Source organism: Sceloporus occidentalis, unplaced genomic scaffold, assembly GCF_023333645.1.
Source record: "Sceloporus occidentalis isolate IW3139 unplaced genomic scaffold, rSceOcc1.0.p SCAF_1, whole genome shotgun sequence".
In the NCBI taxonomy this organism is placed as follows: Eukaryota; Metazoa; Chordata; class Lepidosauria; order Squamata; family Phrynosomatidae; genus Sceloporus; species Sceloporus occidentalis.
In genome coordinates, this window is record NW_028316981.1 from 293,087,666 (window position 1) to 293,110,768 (window position 23,103).

General features: G+C 40.8%; 3 protein-coding genes across 5 annotated transcripts in view; all 3 read right to left on the reverse strand.

Annotated features, from left to right (window-relative positions):
- The window catches only part of GHR (growth hormone receptor), a 385,809-nt gene that overhangs the window by 351,141 nt on the left and 11,565 nt on the right, over positions 1–23,103 (reverse strand). The gene's annotated exons all lie outside the window — the stretch shown is intronic.
- On the reverse strand, positions 377–10,443 carry LOC149324076 (F-box only protein 4-like). Its single transcript, XM_089495991.1, has 7 exons — positions 10,151–10,443; positions 6,255–6,490; positions 5,644–5,864; positions 3,904–3,976; positions 2,897–3,066; positions 2,485–2,660; positions 377–831 (listed from the first exon to the last, which is right to left on the reverse strand). Exons 1-7 carry the CDS (start codon positions 10,328–10,330, stop codon positions 745–747), a joined length of 1,143 nt encoding a protein of 380 aa, XP_089352117.1. The 5' UTR covers positions 10,331–10,443; the 3' UTR covers positions 377–744.
- On the reverse strand, positions 12,552–22,133 carry RIMOC1 (RAB7A interacting MON1-CCZ1 complex subunit 1). 3 transcript variants are annotated; one of them, XM_089496011.1, is made up of 6 exons: positions 22,089–22,133; positions 20,469–20,575; positions 18,090–18,236; positions 17,420–17,551; positions 16,774–16,888; positions 12,552–13,786 (listed from the first exon to the last, which is right to left on the reverse strand). In XM_089496011.1, exons 1-6 carry the CDS (start codon positions 22,093–22,095, stop codon positions 13,500–13,502), a joined length of 795 nt encoding a protein of 264 aa, XP_089352137.1. In that variant the 5' UTR covers positions 22,096–22,133; the 3' UTR covers positions 12,552–13,499. The 3 variants fall into 3 exon arrangements, with proteins under 3 accessions (XP_089352137.1, XP_089352130.1, XP_089352144.1); XM_089496004.1 differs by lacking the exon at positions 22,089–22,133 and adding an exon at positions 21,308–21,477; XM_089496018.1 differs by lacking the exons at positions 12,552–13,786; positions 22,089–22,133 and adding exons at positions 15,642–16,296; positions 21,308–21,486.

Sequence of the window (23,103 nt, forward strand, 5' to 3'; positions counted from 1 at the left end):
TTATTCCTGAGTCTTTTTCTGAGTGAAAGGTTGTCTTTAGCATGTGTGTATTTCCTCAATACGTTTATCAGTTAATTTGAAATACTTTGTCTCTGCCAATCTCTTGTTTCTAGCTGTATAAACAGGGATAAGATCCTAGATTAATTAATTAAGCTAATTCAAATTCCCCAAGTCTAAATTGAAGTCTAATATGTCAGTATCATTAAGATACTGCCATTGAGTGCTATCAGGACTCAAACCAGGTTTAGCTACATGGCATTTGTAGGCAGATATCAGGAATTAAACCCCTTTTAATTCCTCACACATTTTATTTAATATGCAGTCTTTCTCCTAAATTGGACCCAAGGCGATTCACAAAAGATGCACATACTAAAGACCAGATAACGACTATTTTAATGTCTCACAATGCCCTGAGCAATGCTATGTCTGGGACGGTCCCTGGCACCAATCAGAGATCATTGGGATAAATCCAGTAGGGAAAAAGGCAACTGATATAAACCCAGAGGAAACACTAAGAGAAAGAGCACTCTTTTATGGCTAGCTCAGCTAGCTCTGGTTGCAGCGTTCTTTTCTGCATTTCCAAGACTATGTTTTAAATAGCATATATTATGACAGTATCAGTCCTTCTTAAAAACAATACTTTGTTCTGTGATCTGTCAAATCAATAGAAAATATGCATCAAATATTGCTTGTAAATTAAGTAGTTTTAAAAACTCTATTGCCACTCTCAATAACTTCTGATTATTAAGTATTTTTATGTTCCGTTTGTTCCAATAGCCATTGAATTCCATCCAATAGTCCATCTAAGGTGGCAGCTTCAGTGTCCTGAATCTGTAAAAGCCAAAAGAGAAGCAGATGTTGAGTGTCTTGTTATATAAAACCAAAAAATCTTCCTTCCGAAAGCAAGAAAAGCTGTACAATGGGCAGTAGTTCCTAACCTTTGGTCCTCCAGTTAATTTGGACTTCAGCTTCCATAATTCTCAACTTTTTGTCAAGTTGGCTGGGGCTTTTGGGAGTTGAAGTACAAAACAAATGGAGGACCAAAGGTTAGGAACCACTGGCTGTACAGGATACCGCAAGACTGCCATATTTGTGGATATCTTTTTAAAAACAGTAGTGGAAATATGTCTGAAAAGTGGAGAGAGAGGGGGCAACATCAGAATGGAGTGACAAGCCATGAAGGAGAAAATGACAAAATACCTGTTACAGTCTTCTGCAAAGCATGTAGCACAGAGGCTATTAACTTTCCTATGAAGAAAGTGGATTCCTGAAATCAGTGATAGGCCCTGGGACAAGTCATAGAGTACATCAGCCACCTCTGTAATGCTCTGGGATGATCACATGAAAAGAGCTTGGAAAAAAGTAACCCTTTTTGGTGACTACAACTCCTTGGTGGCCATGTTGATTGGGGGATTCTGGGAAGTTCAGACAGTAATCTTCTTTCACGTTTTGACATTAGCATTTTATTACAACAGCCAGCCAGGGAATGAACATAATGGGGGAAAACAACCTCTGCAGGTTAGTGGACCATGCTGAAGTTTCCAAATCACCCTACAAGGGCTACACCCCATTCTGGTCAACAAATCTCTTGTGGTGGTGGCAGCTGGATAACCAGTGCTTTTTCCCCATGCAAGGAATTGTTGATTTTATACCTGGAAATTCACTGTTTACTTCAAGGCAGACAAGGCATACAATGTGGGGACCATGTGCCTTATTAAGGTGAATCACAATTCCTGGAGACATTTCTTGTGCACCTTCTTTACCTGTATTGAAGTGGGGAAAATGTGACCTTTCTTACCACTGTTGTGTCATCAAAATCCTGCAACGTGGCTGGGTGGCACAGAGGCTATATATTGCCTTCTCCTTGATCTCCAGTGTCTAGTATCAATATTTTAATCTTTATGAAGGAGGCTGCACTTAGGTTATGACTTTTTGCTTTATCAGTTTGCTAATGCACATGGTTTAAAAAAAACCAACACATCAAAGCAAGGGGCCATTTACCACCTCATATTAACAGCTATATAATTTAGGGTGAAATCCTATACCGTAGAGATGTATAGGTGGTGTGAGAAACTACCAGTTCATAGGCCAAAAGGCACACCATGATCCTCAGTCCAGATCTCTGGACCTATCTTCAGGCCACATCTCTCACTGACCCCACTGATGTCTGGGCCATTAATATTACTCATTTTGCCCTGCAACTACAAAGCATATGGCATTGTGGTGAGTAAGGGTAAGAGTCACATCCTCTTATGGCCCTGCTTATTTTTATCTTTTGCCACTCACATGGCTGGAACATGGAACCTGCCTGTTTTAATCAAAATAACACAGATCTCAACAGGAAAAAGTTTCCACACTCCTGACATTAGGACTATGCAGTTAATTACAGAATGCAAAGAAGTACTTCCTGAAGTCAGTTACATGATGCAAACAGGTCAAAGAAGATAATTTTGAAAAGAGACAATGAGATAAAATAAAAAATACCATCCAAGGTTGGCTAAAGAGGTTTAGTTGCAGCTGATGTGCCATGTAAACACAGGGGATTCTTTCAATCTCAGCATTAGAAATGCAGGACAAAACCAAGAGAGGTCTGTTTGAAGGTCCAAGAGCTGGATCAAGCATTGCTGCTATTCTGGCAAATTCAGTTTGGCGGTTGTGTCCTGCAAAGGGAGAGAAATTTGTTTCAACATCTTCCACCAGTTGCAGTAGTGATGGGAATCACATGACCCTCCACATCTTATTAGATTGCAACTCTCAACATTCCTCAGCACTGGCTATACTGACTAGGGCTCGTGGGACTTACAGTCCAATATCTGGAGAGCCATTTGACTCTTATTCCTGAGTGACTTCCTAAAACACCTTTTGGAAAATGCCAGCATCATTCAGATGTCCTTACTTTTATGCACCTCAGCATCTGCAACGTAGATGAATCCATCAATTTGTCCACACATATTTTTAACGTGTTCAATCAGAGTGTACTGTGTTGTGCCATCAACACTGTTTTCAACATGGAACATTTTGTTGATGGGAGTAGTGTCCTCTTCCTTTGCTCTGCGTCTTTCCTTGCTGGAAAAATGCAAAACCAATCTCTTCAGATATTTTGTAAAGCAGGCAAAAGCAATTCTGAATGAAAGGTGTTGAAAACTACAATTTTAGGAGCATATTTGTATCTTTGTAAGTGCTTTTAACTGTTTCAGATGTTGTTAGTCTCCCTGGGTTCCAATTTTGGTGAAAAGGCAGGATATATTTGAAGCAACAACAATAGGAAACGGCCTCATAATGGTCAGGCCATTGCTTCATCTAGACCATTTCTTTAAACGCTGACTGGCAGCAGGCCTCAAGGGCTTCAGGCAGAATGCTTTCCTAGTTATATGGAGAAATCCCTGGGATCCCCAGGTGGTCTCTCATGCATGTTCTAACCCAGGCCCAATCCTGCTTAACTTCCAAAACTGAACAAAACTGGATATGTTCAAGATAGTATATGGTGACTTGATAAGAAGCAACAGCATAGCCGTGGGGAGGGGAGCTACCTTCTGCAAGCTGAATGACATTAGAGAGGTCACTGACATCACTGGCTCCCTGGTTGGAAGAGAGAAGTACTCTCAGGTGGCACTGCAATCACTGATTAGCAGTAGTTGCATGTGCCACTTTCCCTCCCAAGTGACTCTAAGGGAGAACAGTACAAGGAGATCTCCATAGTTTTTGCCAATCACATATACATTTTGCCTCTTGGAAAAATGCTGTTCAGCAAGTACAACCCTCAATCCCTGTTGTGCACATGGAATGAGTCATGCAGCACCCAGGATGTGGTCAAACACTTCCCTGAAAGAAGCTTTCACAGAGAAAAAAACTTCTTAAAGTAGGATTTATTTTTCCTTGCAAAAGATGCCATATAAAATGTACCTGGTTCTTGAGTACAGTGTTAGAATGTTGAATTTCTGGCTGTTCAGGTGAAATGTGACTCCTGATCCAATCCCTGTTTGAAGCCAGTGGAGGAAAAAGAAAAGACTTTTGAGAACAGATCTGAAACACCCATGGAGATCATTAATACTGTAGAATGCGTACAATACCTAAATAACAATACCTATTCATATTTCTCATTTTGTTTGAAAGCCCGAGTTCTCAAAAGTAAAACTATAGGATCCTCAGATACTTCAAAGAAATACAGACTTTATTGTTTTGTAGTTCCAGCCTTCCCAGACATACAGTAGAAAACCTGGAGTAGGTTATCTACACCCAGCCCAGGATGTTCCAACAACCATGGCCCATATCTGCTGCAATAATTACATTTCTGTCCTGTAAAAGACAAACACTCTCCTCTCCTCAGTGTACTGTGACAGATTCTGCCTCAATGCAGGGCTCTCTGAAAGCTTGCTGTCAGCATATTGGCAATAATCAATTGTGTATCTGCTGTGTTAAGTTTCTCTCCTCTTCCCATCAAGAAGCACTCCTGGAATCCTGATCAGATATAGATACACAAAGTAGCAGAGACACTTCTCCGTCAAGGTATGTACTTATAAAAGCTTTGGGATATAAACTCAATTGCAAAAGAAACACAAAGCTACAAGTATAACAAAGATATATTTCATATGCAAGCTATAGCAAAATATTAGTGGAGCAGTTAATAGTTCCTCTTCTAGCTAGTGACAGATTTACTGGCAAGGAAAAATTGTACTTCTGTGCAAATAAAGGTTGGGCCTTTATATGAGGGTGCCATCAGAAACATGCATGGCTTCAAAGACTTCAAAGCCCAATAACTATGATAGTCCCCCAAACCACTTTCAAGCCTTAGTAATAAGAAGCATGTGATAAATGTTCCTGTTCCTATAAAATGGGTTATAATAATATTGACATGATTAATATGTGTGTATGCAGCTACCTAGATTAACAGGTCTTAGACCCTTTGTATGAACCATATGCACCTACTGATCACAGGCTCAACTTTAACATATGAGTTTGCTTACTCAGAATTCGCAGTACCAGCTTTGCATCACTTTCCAGTTCCCCTTCCTCACTATTTTTGCTGTGAGGGACCATGTATCTTCTTTGTTAGTCTCTTGGCAACAAGCTGAGCTTGGTTGAGAGAAGATGTAGTACTGGGGATGATGTTTTTGTGAATGCAACCAGCCATGAACTCCTCTAAATCATTTTCTACTTCAGGTAGTTGCAAATGGGCAATATTTCCCACAGTCTTCCCACATTTCTGTGTCCAAGGAAGCTTTGGCCTTCTGTACCTCAAACAGATAGTCTAAATCATTTTTTTTTTACAAAGCAGCTCTCTAGTTTCTATAGACCTCCTCCACTACATCCAGGGTGAATAGTGAGTTCTTAGATCCTGCTGCAAACCCCGTCAGAAAGTTCCACAATCCTTACTTGGATGGGTAAAAAGAGAACAGACTGGGTGAGGCTTTAGATTTCCCTACATCTCCTCATTATGGGGAATAAATATAAACCCCACTGGATCAATGGGAGGGTACTTATATACTTCCATACATAAATAAATGGAAGATAAGTAAATACATCTCTCTAAGACTACTACTTCTTCCCTTCCACTATATCAAGCTCTGACCAGAAGGGCTTGGGATGTCTTGGAGGCTCTGATGGCAGAGTTCTCCAATGTAAAAAGTAGGGATAAGAAATTACCATGTATTTGCCTTGAAGGTATACCAGCCAGTGGCAACATTTCTGGACTTGTCATCATTTTGTGCACCAAAGATTCATCCAGATCTTCTAAACCAGGCCCAAACATAGCAAAGCGAGGCTCAGCCTGTGTAATCAATGACTGTAAAAAGGATGCCATGGCTCCATATGGAGTCTGCCTGGATTTCAGAGATCGTTTGCAACAGGAATAGCAGTTTTTATACCTGTGTAAAAACAACAACAAAGCTGATTGCAAAAGTATATAGATGAGTTATGCATTTGCCAGCACAGTCAATGCCTGTTATGCTGAAAGGCTTCAAAACAGTAGGGGGAAATACAGAGTATATTAAAACAGCTTAGACTAAGCAGAGATGAACCAGATATCAATCAGGTTCCCAATATAGGCTGAAACCAAATTTTGCATGAAATTATAATTGTTTGGATTTAAACTCAGTGTCCAAGAGACCCATAGTACAATCCAATGCATATCTATTCAGAAATAATCCCCATTGATCTGAGTGAGGCTTATATGAATTGGATTGCTTTCATCTGAACACAGCATGATTTGCTTCTGAGTACATTTGTGTAGGATTGTTCTGTCAGAAGATACTTACACTTCCATGTAATCATATGAGGCACTGTTATGGAACTCAGAAAAAGGTCTGTTAAATATGTTTGCATCTGGGAGTGATTTCCAGTCAATGGTATGCCAAGAAGGAACATCCCGAATCAGAAAGTATCTCCAAAGTAAGGGATCTCGGACTGCAGTCCTCCAGTAGCGACTGGTACTTCCCAAATAACTTAGATCTTTGGGTGTCAGAAAGGACATAATGTATAATTTTACATCTATCTGAAAAGAAGAAATTTAAGAGCATAAGAATACGTCCAGCAGAGTTTTCTGTCCATGTACAGGAAACCCACTGGGTAACATTGGGCAAGTCACACTCTCTCAGCCTCAGAGAATGGCAAGTGCAAATTCCCTCTGAACAAACTTGCCTAGAAAACCCTGTGATAGGATCACCATAAGTTGGCAAGAACTTAAAGGCACTCAAGAACAAACATAATTAAGAATTTAAAAATGGCAAAGCTTACTGTGTCGAAGATATCAGAACAAGTTCTTTGTAGTTAAAAATAAGATGCTCTGGATTCCATGTTGGGAAAAAGGTGGGATTTAAATCAATAATATAATATAACAGTTGTGCCTTCAAGTCATTTCCGACTTATGGCAACCCTAATAATATATTATAATGCAGGCACAAGAATATGTGCATACAGTGCATACATAAAAATAATTAACTGACAACCTTCATTACAGCTGAAACACCTCAGTCATTTTAAAATTATTTATACAAAATTAACAGAAATAAATTATTAATAAAGAGTTGTTATTGTGTATAAGAGAGGGAAATAAATTGGCAGTCTTGTTGAAGGCAGGATTTTTGTCCTGAGACTTGCTGTCACCTCATTTTAAGCATAAGTGCATTTGTCAGCTCTTCCAGTTGTTTTGGCAAATAAACCATAAAATTCTATGATTCTGTATGTAACTTAGCATGTTGTTGTTAACTACTCTCGAGTTGATCCCAACTCATGGCAACCCTGTAGATGAGACATCTCCCCTCTATCTCCCTGCTCAGGTCCTGCAAATCCATGCCTGTGACTTTTCCAGTTGAGTCTATCCATCTGAAGTGAGGTCTTCACCTCTTTTTACTGTCTTTCCTAGCATTATTGTCTTTTCTAGTGAGTTATGTTTTCTCATGATGTTGCCAAAGTACGACAGCCTCAATTTAATCATCTTTGCTTCCCGGGAGAGTTCAGGCTTTATCTGCTCAAGGACCCGTTTGTTTGTCTTTTTGTCTGTCCATGGTATCCTCAGCACTCTTCTCCAGATCACATCTCAGACAGATTGGTTTTCTTCCTAATCACTTTCTTGACTGTCCAGCTCTCACATCCTGTACATGGTGATGGGAAATACAATGGCTTGGACGATTCTAACTTCAGTGTTTAGCTGAGTATCTTTGCACTTTAGGATCTTGTTTAGTTCTTTTATGGTGGCCCTTCCCATTCCTAGTCTTCTTCTGATTTCTTGACTGCAGTCTCTGTTTTGATCAGCATTCAATCAAATCCAGGATTCCAAAGGATGGCGCTAAAGTACTTAGAGTGGTGTCAAACTGCATTATATCTACACTGTAGATGACAAAGGCAAATCCTTGTTGAGATGCAAATGGACTTTAACTTTCCTGGACTTTGAAAATCTTCCAGTTGCCACATGGCCAGAAGGAGGAGGTCTGCCTGCTAAAGAAACCCTCCTCATAGCACCTTAACTAAGGACAGAAAGAACAAAATGTAGGCATCTGACTAACATCTCCACTTTTCTCCTGTTTGGTTTGTAACATCTTGCCTGATGAAGGAGCCAGTGGAGGCAATCACTGTTTGGTAGATTTTTCTTTGAATATTATTATTATTATTATTATTATTATTATATTTATTTATTTGTACCCCCCCTTTCCGCCAAAATTGGGATTCAAAACAGCTTACAGTCTAAAAACACAGTACATTCATCTCTCCACATTTGCTGGGGTCAGGGGCACAGGATCCCCGTGAATGTGGAAAAACGACAAATAACAAAAATACTATGTTTTTACCTGAGAGAACACCTCTCTAGGGATCTCTAAGTCCTCCAGTGCAACTCTGTGGTCAACATCTGGCAGGCACTGACCATAGAATTGCGCTGGAGGAGCTACAAATGCCTAGTGGAGTGCGCTCTCTAAGAACCTCTAGGTGCCCTTCAGCGAGACCTTTGGTTCAAGCTGACCATAGAGTTGCCCTGGAGGACCTAGATATTCCTAGAAGGAACACATTGACAAAATCCATGATTAATCAAATTTGCAAAAGTCAAAGCCGCAGATGCGGAGGGATGAGTGTACTGTACAACCAAAAACTTTAAAAAATGACAGTTAAAAAGGAACTCGACTACTGTAATAATAAAACAGATCATTTATTTAAAAATAGAATATAATTAAAAAGATAAAAGCACTTTAAAAAAACCATACGCTTTAAAATAACGCAGCACCTCCCTGGTGAACCCTCCTCTGAAGAAACTTGCCAAGGAAACCCCATGATAGGTTCAGCCTTAGGCAGGGTGACCAGAAGTCCTCACCGCAAAGGAAAACAAGGCACTGCAAAATGTGGGACATTCAAGGAAAACGTAGGACATTACAAAATACAAAGCTAAAAACACTCATATAAACACAAATTCATGCGTAGTCATGCTCAAAATGGAGGACATATTGGGATTCCTTCTGGACAGAAGGTCGAAATCAAGGACAGGTTCTGGGAAAGGAGGACACCTGGTCACCCTGGCCTTTTGTTGTTGTAGAATTTTCAGGCCTTGGTAGACCAGACATCCTCCTTTTCCAGGACATGTCCTACATGTCAACCTTTTCTCCAGAAGAAATGCCAAAATGTCCTCCATGTTGAGCATGGATAAGAAGTATAAATTTACACGAGTGTTTTTTAGTTTTTAATCTTTTCATGTCTCATTTTTTTTGTTTAATGTCCTACATTTTACGGCGCCTTGTCCTCCTTCCGTTTCCGACTTATGGTGAACCTATGGTGGGGTTTTCTTGGCAAGGTGTGTTCAGAGGGGTTTTTAGCCATGCCTTTTAACCTTTGTGTATTTTAACATAATGTGATGTTATACTGTTTTTCAGATGATATTGACCATTTTAAATCTTTATTGTTAATGTAAATGTTGTTTTTAAAAATGTTTAGGTGGCATAGGCATGGAATAAAATAAGTAAACAAATGAACAAAGTTGGTCTTTGCCATCCTCTGAGGCTGAGAGAGTGTGCCTTGCTCAGGGTCACCCAGTGGCTGAACAGGAATTTGAACCCAGGCCTCCAGAGTCCTAGTCCAACACTCAAACCACTAGACCACACTGTCTCTAAGTTGGAAAAGACTTGAAGGCACCCAGCAACAAAATGGTGGTAATAATAACATCTGATGCTGGTGGGCGTGGCCAATGGGCGAATGACGTCACGCAATGAAAAGGGGGGGTCCTAAAATCGTGGCAGCCAATAAGGACGAAGAGGAAAAGAGGGCGGAGCCAAAAGCGAGAGGCGTCCCTCCCTTCTTCCAATAGAAGAGGAAGAGCCAATACGACGTAGAAGGAAATCGACACGCTACGCTCTATTTCACTTTTAACTGCCCTGAGTGCCTCCTGTTGCATTCTGGGGTTTGTAGTTCAGGGCCTAAGAGCTCTCGGGCTGAATATCCCAAACGCCCCTCCCTGAACTGCAAATCCCAGGATGCAGCTGGAGCAGTAAAAGTGGAATAGCAACCGCTTTACGAGTGTATAATCTTCAGTGCTATGGTCTGAGGGCTGGGCTATATTGTCATGACTCTGGGGACCTGGGTTCGAATCCCGCCCTTTCGGGGGGAGTGACACTCTCTCAGCCTCTGAAGGAACTTGTCCAGATCCCAAGTCGGAAAGGGCTGGAAGGGGGCTCACCGGCAAGGCCTCCAGGGCGCTGGGCGATGGCGCCGCCTGGCCCCCCTCCTCCTCCTGCTGCTGCTGTCCTTCTTCCCGGGGCCCCCTCTTCTCCCTCAGTAGCAGGCGGAGGCTGTGGCGCAGCGCCCACTCCAGGCGGCCCCACTCCCTGCCGCTTCCTCCTGCGCCGCGCTCCGCCATCGCGCCCCGGAAGCCTGCCTCGGCGGCGCCGGCTCCAAGGGCCACGGGACCAAGGCGGGCCTCAGCGGGAGCCGGGCGGGCAGGAGAAGGCACCGCCTCAGGGCCAGGCGGCGGGAGAAGGACCACCGGACACAACACCCAGCCCAGCCCCGTCTCCCGCCCAAGGCCCTTCCCAGCGCCACCGCCCCAACACCGTTGTGTATTTACCTCTCTCACACAACTATACACACATATATAAACACACACACACACACACGTATGTGCACAGGTATACACTCAGACACACACACGCACACACACATATATATAAACACGCACAGACATATATATATATATATATATATATACAAACATACATATATAAACACTCATATAGAGACATACATACACACATGTATATATACAGACACATACATACACATATTTACACACATACATGCATACATATATAAACATACGTATACATACACACACATACATTTATAAACACACACATATGTAGACACACACATATACATACTTCAAAACTGAGTTGAAGACCATCCTGTCCAGGGAAGCATTCCCAGGCATTGCGTGATTGTTATCTGATGTTTTTAATTTGTTGCCTGCCTTATTTTACTGAACCCTTTCATGTATTATTATGCTATTATTTCGTAGAATGTACGCCAGGGGCAGGTTTATTTATCTATTTTACTGAATATATGTACAGTGCTATATAATATAATAATAATATACTCACATATACATATACACATATATACAAACACAATATACCATCTTGATCCTTTGGAAAGGCAGTATATAAATCAAATTTATTATTGTTATTGTTATTATTAATACAAACACATATATACACACATATACATACACACACACATATATAAAACATTGACATACACATACACACATACATAAAAAAACATACATTCATAGACATACACATACACACAATATACACACATATATATACCTACATATATAAACACACACATATACAGACATATATATATACACACACAAGGCTGAGGAGAAGCTGAAGTCTGCAGTTCCATAGGCCACTCTAAATTGGGTGGCCAGATGTCCCCCTCACCTCAAAGGAGGGCATGGTACTACAAAATGTTGGACCTGATCAAATAGAAGGTTAAAAACCACGCTTAAATTCATGCTCCAAATGGAGGGTATTGTGGATTTGCTCCTGGGCAGAAGATCCAAATGGAGGAACTGTCCTGGAAAAGGAGGATGGCTGGTAACCCTGACCTGACTGCAAAGGAGGACAAGGGGGCTGCAAAACTTCAGGCAGTCAGGAAAGCTGAAAACACTTGTATAAAGCTTCGTGTAAGTGTAAATGCAAATAAGGTAAAAGCAGCCATAGAAGTGTACATTCGTTCTGCTTGGCCATGCTCAAAAGGTAGGGCATTGTGGAATTCCTCCTGGACAGAAGGTTGAAATGGAGGGTGTGTCCTGGGAAAGGAGGACGTCAGGTCACCCCAGTCTAAATCCTTTTCAAGACTGCATCTTTGTTCATCACAAAGAAAACAACCCTCCTTTCTTCCAGACAGGAAAGGCGGAATATTTAAAAGTCATAAAGGAGAAAACAAGGCTTTGTTCTTATTAACTATGATTCTAACTTCCCTCAAGTTGACCCCCAACTTGTGGTGATCCTGTGGATAAGACACCTCCAAGCTCTCTAGATCAGGGTTTCTCAACTCAGGTTCCCTTGAACTCTAGGGTTCAACAACACACATTCACTTTTTTTAGTTGTAGGTAGTTTGAATGCAGAGGCTCCTTGAGACCTTAAAAATATTCCAAGGGGTCCTCCAGGGTAAAAAAGAAAGCGAGAAAGGCTGGTCTAACTAACTTCTGCAATCAGCCTGATGCAGATCTATGAATTGTGTGCGGTGGGAGAAATGCATGTTAGGAGTGGAATATGACTTGGCTGGCTGGCACCTTAGTTATTTTATGCTCGTCTTCTGAAGTAACGGGCAGCCATTTGAACACTAGTAGCAGCCCCAAGTATGATAGCAACCTTGGCTGTCTTGCCAATGTGCATGGCTTATATTGCACAAATGCTTAGAAATCCTGCCACACCTTATTTTATGGGTATGTCCTATTTTCAGGGAAACAGTATATACAGGCATACACACATACATACATCTATACAGTCATCCATGTATTGTTTTTATTTCATAGAAAACATGGGTTTAAAACATGTATATATTCATCCATGTATTGTTTTTATTTCTGCATGTATTATTCCAAATAACAGCAAAAATATTATTCCTTGCTCCATGGATTTTATAGCCCAAGGCTATCTGGACATTTTGTTGAATTCACTGTCTACATGACTGCTTTGTTTTATCCCAATCTGTAAAGACAGAGGTTATGATGGATGTTTCAGGTAAATTTCAGCTGAATATGCTTATGCAATTAGCATCAAGAGTTGTTCATAACAGTAATTGGTTGTCACCATCACTTTAAATATATCTTGTACATGTTTTCCCACAACAGCCACCTATGGTTCCTCCAACTATCATTCCCATCTGATAGTCTATTAAGGCAAACTAAATCTACATCACCAAAGCCTTTCGCTGTAGTAGTTGCAGAAGGATCACTCTAAACCAAAGGTAGGTAAAATACAACACTGGAGTTGCTTGTCCCTCTTTCTAGCTGTTTTGGTTTTCATTTCAAATGGTACTGAATTTCCTTGCTCAGAAGTTTCTGCATTCTGACTTTAAGTAGCTTCCTGTAGAAGCATCTGTAAAATGTCAAGCTTTTCAGCTAATGAAGCCATCAATGAGTATCTTGAGATCTCTGCTCTCTTGTGCTTTTGTTTTTCAAAGTAAGAAACAGACTTCCAGTCATTTCTATATGTGCCTTTCTCTCTCAGCCCTCCAGATGGTTTTGGAAACCAACTCCCACAATTCCTCACCATTGGCTGTGCTGGTTAGGGCCAATGGAAGCTGTAAGCCAAAAAAATATCCAGAAGGTAACTCCAGATTTATATTAAGGTACAGAAATATAGTAAGCTATGGCATTAATCAATCCCTGTACAGTTTAAGTCAGGACATGCACTGAAATGCTAGATATTTTGAGGCATATTCACCGCCCCCCCCCCAAAAAAAATTAATAATGTCTTTCAGTTTTTGGAATGTAAATCTTCTTAAGACAGTTAGGCTGATAAGTGCTGAAAATAGTCCAATATGCGCTTTGCGTTTTTTGTATCCCAATCATGTAGTCTTAAAGGTCCTTCACATACAGTTATATATTTCTGCAACATTCTCTCTCCCGTTTCTCGAAAATCCAGATCCCGGCCGTACAAGATGCTGGGTGGTTTGCCGTTTGATTTGGGATCTGTGCTTTGAATTTGTTCCTTTCCTTTTCCACAGTACTTCAGTCCCCAGTAACACATTTCTCCACAGTACATCATAGCTAGTAGATGAGTATCACTATATATGCCTGCCAAAGTGGAGGAAGAAACCCAGTTAATTGAATAAACTCAGAGATGTTTTTGCAGCTGGTGGACTTCACAATCAACCACCTCCTGTGCCTCAAACAATCAACCCTGCCTCCTGCTCCCTTCTCTCTCTAGGACGCTGGTTCTTAACCTGTGGCCCATACACCCGCTGGGGGACATATGTCCTCATGGGATCACAAAGGTTTGAAGGAACGTTGCAAGATTTTACAGTTAAAATGGGAAGGAAGGATATTTACCCAAGTTATTTTTGTGCCATATTTCAGTTTGATCAGTCAGTTGTACTAATTATACTGCCTTACCACCTCCATTAAAAACAAATAGAAGTAAAAACTGGTTATAAAAGTAATAGTTTTAGAGCCAAAAACGTACACAGCATTTGTTATTTCTGCACACTGTGAGAACACGCAAGTGAATGGTGCTGAGAGAAAGCATGTGACATTTCTTGCTAACGTAAGATTAATAATAATATTAATACCATCATTATATTTTAAATTTTTATGGAATCATTCCAATAAAAATATTGTAACAGGAGTACAGTCTGTCCTTTGTATCCATGGGGGATCCATTCCACCCACCCCCTGTGTGGATAAAGAAAAATGTTGGACTTGGAGTCTCATTGATTTCAGTGGCAGGTGCGACATGCACATGGCTGCTAATGTGGCATGCACCCCCATTGAAAGCATCAGGGCTTGTCATCCATGGATATTTAAATCCACAGAAGGCAAGCCTGCAGATATCAAGAGCCTGCTGTATGTGCATATACCTATTTCTCCCTTCTTTCTAAATCTGAAGACCCTTGAGCAAGTTTAAATAAATATTCAATGTACTTTAGGGATTTAAATCTTGAGTTGTGCCATGGTGCTACATGGCAACAAAAGATATTTAAAGGAGGTCTGGTGTGAAGAAAAGGTTAAGTAGCATTGCTCTAGATAGAACAAGGGGGTGGGGGAGAAAACTCCTGAACTGCACACAGCCCAACTCCCTTTTGTCCTCTCAGTCCCTGGATGAGCCTGAAAGTTTAGTGAAAAACTGCCCCCTCTAAATCCCCAAATCATTTCAAAACACAGGGGTTTAACTTGTTTTTCCACTTCCAACATCCCCATCCCCAGGAAATCTGCTGAAATTGGAACTGGAAGTCATATCCAATAACTTTTATGTTGCCCAGAACATATTAGTGCAGACCACTTTGCTTTGGTGTGTGCCTTCGAGTCATTTCCAAGTTACAGCAATCCTAAAGCACATCTATTGTAAGAGTTTGTTCAAAGGGTTTTTTCCTTTGCCTTACTCTGAGGCTGAGAGAGTATGACTTGCCTAAGGTAACCCAATGGATTTCCATGACTGTGCAGAGATTCAAACCCTGGTCTTCTATTCTCCATGCTGGCTACATGTGGTGGCAAAAACTACTTCACACCCCTAGCATCACTCTTCTATAGAAGTATAGAATATAATAATAACAATAATTTGTTTTATTTATATACCGCTATTCCAAAGATCATAGCGGTGAACAGCAAGTAAGCAAATTAGCAAGTAAGCTAATTTGCCCCCAACAGTCTGGGTACTCATTTTAGCGACCTCGGAAGGATGCAAGCCTGAGTCGAGCTTGGGCCCTTTGCTGGTCTTGAACTCGCAACCTTGTGGTTTCGAGTGAATGGCTGCAGTACAGGCATTTAACCACTGCGCCACCAGGGCTCAATATAGAAGTATTCAACTGCCAGTGACCACAAGAGAGACACATTCATGTGTACCTTTACTATCAAATATGGTTTTTCTTTTAAACTGCTTCGGGGACACAACTTGGGTGAAAAGCAGGATATAAATTAACTCAATTATTCTCAATTAAGACAATAAAACTTTAGGCACAATACAAACACAAAAAGAGCCATGGTGCTCTGTGGAATGCACAGACCACATTTCAAACCCCTCTTGGCCAAGAAAGTTTATCTGGACATAAGCCTCACACACATCCTATGTACTCTTCCCTCTTTGTCTCCCCGCTCCATCATCTTCTTTACCCCTACTTTGTAACCATACTTTTAAAAATCTTTGTTTAAAGCCCTACATGGCCACAAAACTAATTTGTTGAACTTGGGCTAATCAGTATCTCTCAGTGCAACCTACCATACTGTGGTGCTGTGAGGATAAAAATGTGGAAATGGACTATCTACATTACTTTAAGCTCCACAGAAAAGCTGGGGCATAAATGAATTAAACACTTTAATTAGCCATTCTTGCAAACACACTTTGTTTTTATCCTACATTTGTGTTGCCCAACTTTCTGGAACGACAGCTTTCTGAATACAATTTAAAAAGCTTTGTGCAAGGATGCAGGTGAAATTTTAAGCTATAAAATCTATGGAGGAGGCAGTAGTTGAAATGTCAAAGGAACGGAGGGCAGGGGAAACAGAGAGGAAAGGAGAATAATGCAAGCCTGAAATTCATGCAGAAGTCCTGGCTTAGCCTTAGGCAGAACCACTGCTTCATTGGGACCACTCTGGGAATTAAAAAACAAGTTAATTTACATTGTAGTAAAAACTGTAAATGTATTACGATATCAACTAGATTTGCTTTTCCTTTGGGATTGTTCAGTTGCAAAATGCAGCTGCTAACCAATGGAATAGGCCCTTTATTCTTCCTCCTTCCCATTTTTAAACATAGTTTCTGCTTGTGTTTTTTTTTTTTAAGTAACATTTGCAAAAAAGGGAGAGGAGATTAAAAACCATACTGAACATATACAGAGACAGTGTGAAGTAGTGGTTTTAGCATTAGACTATGACTCTGGACACCAGGCTTTGAATCTCTGCGTGGCCATGAAAACCCACTGGGTGACACTCAGCCTCAGAAAAAGGTAAAGGCAAAAGGCAAAGGCAGTCCCCCTGAACAAATCTTGCCAAGAAAGCCTCATGATCGGTTTGCCTTAGGATCCCCATAAATCAGAAATGATGGGAAGGCACACAACAAGGACATATACCTTCATGGATCAGTCTAGCTGTGTCCACATCCTCAAATAAGAATTCTTCATCTGAGTTATCAGAACATCTAAATCCAAGCATTGTCACCAAGTAATGGATTCCTTCATTAAGAAACTGAAAGCGAGAGAGAAAAAAGAACATTTGGGAGTGCATATTACAGGCGCTAGATAAACACTTTTAGACAAAATGATTTTGTTTGCCATTTCTCTGCTTTGAAAGAGTTCTATTCCCCCCCCCCTTATTTTTATTTCACACTTAGAAGCAGGTGCAAAAACAATGGTATTTGTTTCTGTGTAAACGTGCGAACGCAAGCTCGATAAAACTTAACTGATATGTACCTTATCCCACCCTGTCTTGCTCAACTCAGTTTTAGCAACAGGGATACCTCAAACAGGCATTAGAGAATTTCTTTCGAGTTACACAGGAATTATTATTACAACTTCAGGACAATACAGAATACAATTATACATTTTCACCTGGTCTAGGAGTCAACAGAACTTCTGAGTAAACATGCATGTTGACAGTTGCTCTTTCAGAGTAAGAGTAAGTTTTACTCCTGTGGAAACACCTGGAAGCTACTCTTATAAAAGCAACCAATTTTATTGTGGCTGATTTCAAATCAAAACAAAATAGAAGGAGATGTACCTTTTTAAGCATATCAGTCTTCTCTGTCAACCATTCTTTCCTTCCTTTAACTGTGTGACAAAACATGTAGAGTAAAGCCCCTCTCCTCCAGTAAAGACATTCCAGCAATTCTGTACCAAGCACTGACAGTGGCTAAAAAGAAGGGAAAGGGGAGAGATGCCCATATTAACTACAATAAAAGTAAAGGTTTCCCTTGACATGAATGTCTACTCATAACGGACTGTAGGGGCAGTGTTCATCTCCATTACTAAGCCAAAGAGCCAGCATTGTCCAAAGACTCCAGTGGTCATGTGGCCAGCATGACTCAATATATAGACCTTAAATAAAAAGTGACAAAATGTAACGTAATTGAAACCTGCCACTTGAGCATGTTTTTGTAAATATTAGGAGAGTAAATGAGCTTGTGTGATGTAGTGGTTTGAATATTGGAGTAGAAATCTGGGACACCCTCATCCTCAGAAAAGGTAAAAGCAAATCACTTTTGAATAATTTTTGCCATATAAAACCCACTTTACGTTCACCTTAAGTTGGAAACAACTTGGAGGCACATATCAACAACAAAAAAGGAAAGTTTGTAAGACTGTGAAGATGAGAGGGCTTTATTATTTTAGGACTGCACATGGATTTTTTTTTTTAAACTGAGCATTTGTAGTTCAGAGTTAGTACTTACTTCTTGAGATGTGCTGGTTTCACTGACCAAGAGTTCTGGCTCTGAAAGCACATTAATTAATTCTTGAACTTTCTGCAAAGAAGACTCTTCTGGAAAGTCTTCATCCACAAGCTGGTTTTCCTCAAAATATGTGATATCCAGTACAGTCTGTAGAAAGAAATATAAATTCTGTAACAGCCCTTCCTGGTTGACATCCAAATTTGACAAGGTAAGCTCTCAGTAAAGTAAAGGCAGCTTTTAGGCTGGTATTTAGTGAAGCATTCCCCTCTCATTTTTTGCCTACCCTTGAACCAAAGATTCATAAACCAAAAGCTTTAAAGGATATCACACAAGGGTTCAGTTTATTATTATTATTATTATTAACCTTTATTTATGAAGCGCTGTAAATTTACACAGCGCTGTACATACAATCTTTTTAATTAGACGGTTCCCTGCCCTTGGGCTTACAATCTAATGGTCAGCAGCAGGCTAAACTCAATTTCTACATCAGTTTACAGCACTACATGCTGTAATTCATTTCCCAAAATCAGGAGTGCATCTCCAAATATACTAGGGAAGGAAGAAATGTGTCCCTCCTGATGTTGATAGACTACATCTCCCAGGAGCCCCACATAGCTAATGAGAGATGATGGGAGGTGTCATCCAGCATCTGGAGGTCCACATTCCACCTCCTATATCTAGAATACATGAAAAGGAATAAAAGGAATATCGTGGATTGACCATCTTATACATTCAGCACTGTGTAACAGCTACCTGTAATCCTAATATTTTCAGGATTATGTATCAGGGCTTCTAACATGGGTTCTGGGCCAAGGGGACCTACCTTCCAGCATTTCCATTCAGGTCAGAACGTAAAATATGTTTACTATAGTAAATATTTGTATAATAAGCTTGTTCCACCTCATCTTGTTGCAACAGCTCCTCAAATGTAAGCATCTTCTGCAGCAGCTAGGAACACTTGGCCCTCCATTTGCTGTTAAACTGCTCTTCCCATTGTGTCTCAACAATGCTCAGACTGGCTAAGATGGGCAATGGAGTTCAACAGCAGCTGGAGGGCCTCAGCAATGCCAGCCCTGTTCTTCTGAAAATGACCACAATACAGCCATAACACATGTTTTTGACACAGAAGGTCCCCGGTTCCATCCTTGATGTTGCCAGTTTAAACAAACAAACAAGAACCAGGAAACATGTAGGGGCAGCTCTGTTGGCCATTTAGCAAATTCAAACAAAAATCCACCAAACAGTGATACCTTTATTGGACAACCAAAATGCATAATGTACTTGTTGCAAGCTTTTGAAGCTCCACTGGCTTCTTTATCAGGCAAGGTGTTACAAACAATACCTTGCCTGATGAAGAAGCCAGTAGAGCTTGGAAAGCTTACAACAAGTATATTGTGCATTTCGGTTGGCCGTTAAAGGTATCACTGTTTGGTGGGTTTTTGTTTGAAGAACCAGAAAGAAGATACTGAGAAGTACTCTCAAGATCTATCATCAGTCAGACAGGAAAATACTAGGCTAGATGGACCAATTATCTAACCTGATATAAAACAGCTTCCGATGTTTCTTCTCAGTGCCATGTGTTGGCAGAGATAAAGTTGTATTTGCTAATGACGGTCGGCCACTTACTTGATTCAATTAACTTGGATCATTTGGAAGTAATCAGGAAAAGCCACACAAGTAGATACAGGAAAAGTCAACATTGTAAACTAAGCTATCACATTACGATTACACAGCCTAAAGCTGGGATACCTGTGGCTTTTCCTACAGGTCCAACCAGCACAGTTCATGGCCAGGGATGTTGGGAATTAAAATCCAACATTATGTGGAGATTGCCTGTGGTACGTTGAGAACATTAACAACCAACAACGGTTAACTACAAGACATAGGTCTTGTTTTAGGCCATAGAATGATGAAAGCAGAAAACGTGTTTTGGCAGATCACGCATTAAATCCCAAACCATTAAGCTCATTTATATTTTTCTATTCGACAACTGCACTTCAGACTATGCCAGCCCCCCCGCCTAGTGCCTTCCAGTTATTTTGGACTAACACAGTCATTAGCTCCAGCCACATGGCCAATGGAGAAACTTCCAAATTCTGATCTAAAACGATAAAAGTCCAGCTACAATTTGATTTATGGGCTGGGCTCTCTGAACACTTAATACACATAAATGTAACTTTTGTTCCAAGTGCATTAATGTTAATGCAAATACGCCACAATACAAGTCAAACATAAAGCATTCTTTTCACACTGGCTTATTTTTTTTAATTAAAATTCCCCTTATTCCCCAATACAATGTACAACGCATGCATCCGTGGCGTGTGTAAAGACACGCTGCAGTGAGACATACTCTCAACTGTCTAAACACTTGAACAGTACCTGTGTATAAAGCTGTACAAACTTGGGAAGTGTGTTGTTTTCTCTAGGTTCTTTGGACAGGTCTGTCAAGCTTTCCAGCGTAGCAGAAGCCCGTATTAAGAAGGCATCTATTCATGAGGGGAGACAAAGACCATGCTGAAAGAGAACAAAATTAACTACGCAGTTCATAGACAGAGGTATCCTTTTTTGTATTACATATATTACTGGAATTAAAACACAGCCTCTGAAACAGCAGGTGAGCCATTTCCTATCACAAATCTTATCCAGAGATCTCTAATCTCTGGTCCAAAACAGACTGCAGAAATAATCCAGTTTGACACCGCTTTGACTGCCCTGGCTCCATGCTAGGGGCTTCTGGGAATTGTAGTTTTAACTGCCTTGGCTCTATAATCCTAGGGAATTCTGGGACCTAGGGTTTTTGTGAGACATTTTAGACCTTAAGCGCTTTAACTGCCCTGGCTCAACTATTCTAGGGAATTAACCGTAGTTTTGTGAGACATTTAGCCCTTCTCTGTCAGAGTCACAATCAACTACAGTTCCCAGTATCCCCTAGCACTGAGCCAGGGCAGCTAAAGCGGTCTCAAAGTGGATTAGTGTGGATGGGAACCAAGGCAGGTTCAAGGTCTGAGCCAAAGCTCTAAAGCAGTGGTCCCCAAACTGTGCCCTTTGTAAAGGAATCTTGGACTTCAGCTCCCAGAATCCAAAGCTATTGGCCAACATGGCTGAGGCTTCTGGGAGTTGAAGTCCACAATATCTTAAAAGGGGGCAGGGTTTGGGGAAAGGGGGCTGGGAGGAGCTCAGCCACTAGCAGCACAAGGGACAAAGCGGCCCGCGTTTACCATCGGCTCTCCCGCCCCTCCGCCAGCGTTGCAACCTGGTCCGCAGCCCCACCAGCCTCTGCTGCTGCAGCTCAGCAAAGACATCAACACCAAACTCAGCCATCTGGAACGCTGGCTCGCCTTTTACAGACTCCCTTCACGTGACCGCAGCCTCTTCTGCCCCGCCCCCTGACGTTTCGTGTCGATCGACAACGACCGTTGCGGAGGTCGCGAGGCCACGCTGGATTGATTGATTGAGAGAAAGAGAGAGAGCTAGGAAAAGTGTAGAGTGACAACCCTTGTCTCGATTTCCGAGTACTGTACTGTTTCCCAGTGTGGGGAGCAGCTGCAATTTATATCATAGGTCCCTAAACACACTGCAGAAATTATCTGGTCTGTGACCGCTTTAACTGCCCAGGCTCCATGCTGGGGACTTCTGGGAATTGTAGTTTTAACTTCCCCTAGCTCTATAATAGGGAATTCTGGGAACTGTAGTTTTGTGAGATATTTAGCCTAATCTCAATAATAATAATAATAATAATAATAATAATAATAATAATAATAATAATAATAATAATATCATCCTGCCTCTCCAGATGGCTCAAGGTGGCTTACAATATGAATAAATAATAATAAATAAGACAAAATACAAAATAAACCCATTATCCCTCCCTCCAACACAATAACCTAAAATTCCCAATAAACAATACAATGATAAAATGATAACATACAAAAAAGTACATTGAAAAGGAATTAAATTATTACACTATTAAAACAGATACTTATTAAACGAGTAAAACACATTTCATGCAGTATATAGTCTGGGATGTTCCCTCTAGGGGGAGCTGTGTTGACTATATCCATGGTGACTGGAGGTCCTCCTTTTCCAGGACATGCCCTCCATTCCAGCCTTCTTTCTAGGAGGAATTTCAAAATGTCCTCCCTTAAGGTCCAGTCCACACTTCAGAAATAATCCAGTTTGAGACAGCTTTACCTGCCCTGGATGAATGCTAGTTTTGTGTGACATTGAGCCTTCGGGTGGCCAGCTGTCCTCATAACCGCAAAGGAGGACAAGTCAATATGAAATGTAGGGCATTCAAGAAAAAATTGTAGGCTGTGACCAAATAAAAGCTAAAAACACTCATATAAGTTCATGCTTCTTCGTCAGGCTCAAAATGGCAAACATTTTGGGATTCCTCCTGGACAGAAGGTTGGAATGTAGGACATGTCCTGGAAAAAGAGGACATCTGGTCACCCTGGCTCCGGTGCCACAACAAACTACAAATTCCAGGATTCCAAAGCACTGAGCCATGGCAGATAAAGCAGCATCAAACTGCATTATTTCTCCAGTATGGATGCACCTTGGGTCTCTTCCCCCCAAACTTAGGATTTATTTAAGATGGCTCCAAAATTGCTCTGCACAAACAGAGTGTAAAGCAAGAATTATTATACTTCCTATATAGGTGATATTTCTGGATTTTACAAATTAAAACCTTTTCAGACTAATCTGATAAAATCTTCCAGGGACATCTATCAAATTAGTAGGGCTTTTTCTTGGATTTGAATTGGGGCTCTTTCAAGGTGTTGAGGTGGCATTGTCGCTTGAAGGGCAAATGTTCTCTCTTCTTTTTAATTCTTAGCATTATAATGCTACAGTTTTTCACTGAAAGCACTGCAACTCTAAAAAGGCTTTTGAAACGAGAGAAAGGTGGAGAAGAGAAGGATTTCCCCCCCCAAAAAAGAAACTGACTGAGAAAATCCCAAAAGTACAAAGTAGTGTGATTTTGCGACTTTCTGCACAGGTTAATGTCGCGTTA